Source organism: Colius striatus, chromosome 9 (assembly GCF_028858725.1).
Source record: "Colius striatus isolate bColStr4 chromosome 9, bColStr4.1.hap1, whole genome shotgun sequence".
Taxonomy (NCBI): Eukaryota; Metazoa; Chordata; class Aves; order Coliiformes; family Coliidae; genus Colius; species Colius striatus.
Window position 1 is genome coordinate 24,306,167 of NC_084767.1, and position 3,321 is coordinate 24,309,487.

Genomic DNA, 3,321 nt, shown 5'->3' on the forward strand with positions numbered 1-3,321 from the left:
TGCAAGAATCGCGTTAGGCTGTGGGCTCCCCCAGGCTTCATGCAAAAATGGGCATCTGGCCTGGAAAGGGGTGGTCAGCAGGCTCCTGTCCCCAGCTCTGGCCACAGCAGCATCTATCTGTCTCCAAAGGCAAACACCAGGGGGGCAGTCAGGCTGCACTCCCAGCCAGCTGGGAATGAGCACGAGTGCCAAAGTTCTGTTAATTTTCAAATGCTCAAAATTTCCCTCAATATCCTTCCTCGCCTTGCAAGAACTCACTTTTCCAAAGAGATGATATTGTAGAAAGTGTAGTGAGAACACGATGGCAGCGTGTCTGTTTATGGTAACTATTTTATTTTTCATATTAAATAGCATGTAAAAATAATTTATACAGGCAAATATATGTAATATAGTCAGTAATAAATAGCAAGTACAAAAATAGATCTCCTTAAAAACAGTGTTTTGAAAACCAGCAAAACAAAGATACCCAATAAATACATTTGTCCCCATCGAACAGCATCCTTTGGGGATAGCATTCCTTTACCTCTCCCCAAGACACTTATAAATACACAATAATTTAAAAGACTGTGAAAAAAAAAATGCTCCCGGAGCACACATAAATAAGAAAAATGCTTAAATAAGAAATATAATCCAGTGATGCAATAGAAGTCTTTTTTTCCCAGTGCTGGGGGCATCCCTTGGGGCTGGTGAGTGCTGCAATGTGATGGCTCCACTGCGATGAGGGCTAAGTGCACTGATCTTGAAGGGCTGCACACCGCAGGTCGTTCAGTATTTGGAAGAGATGGAGGATGGCAGAGGCTTCCAAGCAGCCGTTGCTCTCCTGTGGCAGGGAGAAGGGGGATATTATTGCCGGGAACAGGGTGCAGCAAGCCCTGCACAGCCATGCAGTCACTGACATCCCGAAACTCCCAGGCCTTGCTGGCCTGACTTACTGTTTTCTTGGCCGTCTGCAGCTTCTGCAGCCAGTGCCTCAGTTTCCCAGAGGGCTGATGTGAAGGAGCCTCCGTGGCCATCTGCAAGGAAAGCGGTCATGTAAGGACTGGCAATGCCCCAGCTTTGCCAGCACTGGGGCAGTGCAGGGCCAGAGGGGTTTGAGGGGAAACTCACGCAGTCTCGCAGGTCCTCCCGAGCTTGGGTGAGGAAGGCCAGGGGCTGATGACGTGTCTCAGCGAACCTGGGTGGGGCAGGGAGCCCCAGCACAGTGGTGGTGAGGTCCAGCTCAGCTTCTACCAGCATCACTCGGTCGGGCACCTACAGGTAGGAGCATTCCGGTGAAAGGATGGCTGTGAGCTGGGGGCCGGGAGGCTCAAAGCTCTGCCCAGGGCTGCAGATAGAGGTGGGACCAGCTGGTGAGGAGGGTGTATACCCCTTTTTTACAGCATCACCTCACTCTTACCGATAGCTCTGCTGTGTTCCATTTCCGATAGAAGAGCCTGGTGTGGCATTTGCGGTCCGACAGCAGCATGATGTCCTCCTGCAAAAGTAAGCCAAAATAGAGACTGAAAAACTGTCATCCTAAGTTTTAGTGATGCTGAGCATCCCTGTTAAGCCTTTAGAGGTTTAAAACCAGGACAAAATTAGGTCCAGCATCCCTCTTGTCTCCAAATTCCCTTGGAAAACACCTTTCTTATCCCTGAACACCCTCTTTGTCCCCAAACTGCTGCAGAAAATATCCACCTTGTCACTCAGGGTCTCAAATTTGGCATCCCCCCTGCCTTGCCCTCTGCGAGCCAACAGCCCCCTGTTGCCAGTAGTACTCACAAACTGCTCCTTCATCCTCTGCACAGCCTTCAGCTCGTGAGGCACGAGGAACTGGTACTTGGACAAGCTGCAGCCCTTCTTCAGGGTGCCCCAGGGGAAGGTGGCCCCAAGGCTGGCCCCCAGCGCCAGCACGAGCAGCAGGGTGAAGCCAAGGCATGGCATTTTGCTGACGAGAGATGGGGTTATGATGGAGCGAGGGGGCTGTGGTGCAAGAAGCCAGAGAGGTCAAACCGGATCCGCTGAATCCCCGATGTAGCGATATCTGATGGTGTGGCCGCAGGTGACTTGCTCGGTGGCGAGGCTGTGTGGCTGACAGTGGATCCTGGAGAGCTGGTTTGCCTCTTTCCCTGTGGCTGCCTTGCTGCTCCATCTCCCCGGCTTTTTATGCTGCCTGCCCAGTGTGATTGCGCTTTCAAGTTGACAGGAAAATCCACAGCCTGGCTGCTCTGGAAAGAGGAAAGTGAAAGCGGCAATGAGGGAGGTGCCTCGTCCGTCCCCTGCTGTGCTGCCTGCCTCGACGGGGTGAGCACACCCAGCAACCCGACGATGTGAGTGATGCTCGGGCTGCCTTCAGCCTCTGCTATCCTGGGCAGGTCAGCTTAGGGGCCGCTGCTGCCATGCCAAGCAGCACAGAGGTGCTGGCAGGTGCGGTAAGCCTGGGCACTACCCAGCCCAGCACCACACTGCAAGCTGCAGGAGACCCTCAGACAGGCAGCCCCACGGAGACAGTGGGCAAAAGGCAGCCAGGAGGAGTCTGGTGACTCCTGAGAGACAATAGGGTTCATGGCTCAGTTTCCCTGCAGGAAGCACAGCACAACTCGTGTGGGTGGAGGTGGGAGGCAGGCAAAAGCAGCAGCTGGGAGCAGGCACTGTTCAACGCAGGCTGCAGGCATGACCTTTATGTTAGTATTGTCCTCAGGGACCAGGCTTGCTAGAAAAGCAGGAATAAGGGTGAAAGCAGAAGCACTGCTATCTGATGTTGGTGGGACATGATGTAGGATGGGACATAGAGCTGTAGAGGGAAGCTGCTGGAGGTGAGCAGGGCTGCCACCCCCACTGAAGCTGGCTGGGGATTCCTCCCTGATTAGCCTGGAAACACAAATGTCAGGTATTGACGCCTCTCTGCTGACAGCTGGAAGGGTGTCATCCAGCAAAATCTGTCCTTCCCTCCAGGTAACTTCCTGCAATGGGAAGCCATCACGGTCATGCTTTTAGCTTCATGCATTCATCAAGCATTACATATAGAAAGTTAGGGCAATACCTGTATCTAAAAAGCAAATACACAATAACAGCAACAGGCATAAATGCGGCAGCTGTAGAGGAATGCTGCTCCTGAAGGACCCATTTTTTAACATTCAAAACTGCGGACTTCAAGGAGTGCAGGCAAATGAGGAAAATCCTTACGCAAGGCTGTAGAAAGATACAGCTGTGGGCAGGCAGCCCAGCATGGACGTGCTGTGCCAAGGTGCGGAGATGGGCTGAGATCAGCCATCCCAGCCCCTGCACTAGCCATCCCAACCCCTGCACTAGCTGAGTCCACTGCATCAGGTTGCCCAGGAT

General features: G+C 52.8%; 1 protein-coding gene across 1 annotated transcript; it reads right to left on the bottom strand.

Annotated features, from left to right (window-relative positions):
• Positions 1-724: 724 nt before the first annotated feature.
• On the bottom strand, positions 725-1,923 carry LOC104560717 (interferon lambda-3-like). The gene is made up of 5 exons (XM_010206140.2): positions 1,762-1,923; positions 1,397-1,474; positions 1,108-1,251; positions 933-1,013; positions 725-820 (listed from the first exon to the last, which is right to left on the bottom strand). The coding sequence occupies exons 1-5, from the start codon at positions 1,921-1,923 to the stop codon at positions 725-727; spliced, it is 561 nt and encodes a 186-aa protein (XP_010204442.2).
• Between the last annotated feature and the right edge of the window lie 1,398 nt (positions 1,924-3,321).

What these genes read in the sequence shown, in the direction of transcription:
- LOC104560717 (XM_010206140.2), bottom strand. Translation starts at nt 1,923, where the DNA reads ATGCCATGCCTTGGCTTCACCCTGCTGCTCGTGCTGGCGCTGGGGGCC. An exon ending in GGAACACAGCAGAGCTATCG is followed by an intron (nt 1,252 to 1,396) that starts GTAAGAGTGAGG and finishes TCCTACCTGTAG; the next exon opens with GTGCCCGACCGAGTGATGCT. An exon ending in GGGAGGACCTGCGAGACTGC is followed by an intron (nt 1,014 to 1,107) that starts GTGAGTTTCCCC and finishes CTTTCCTTGCAG; the next exon opens with ATGGCCACGGAGGCTCCTTC.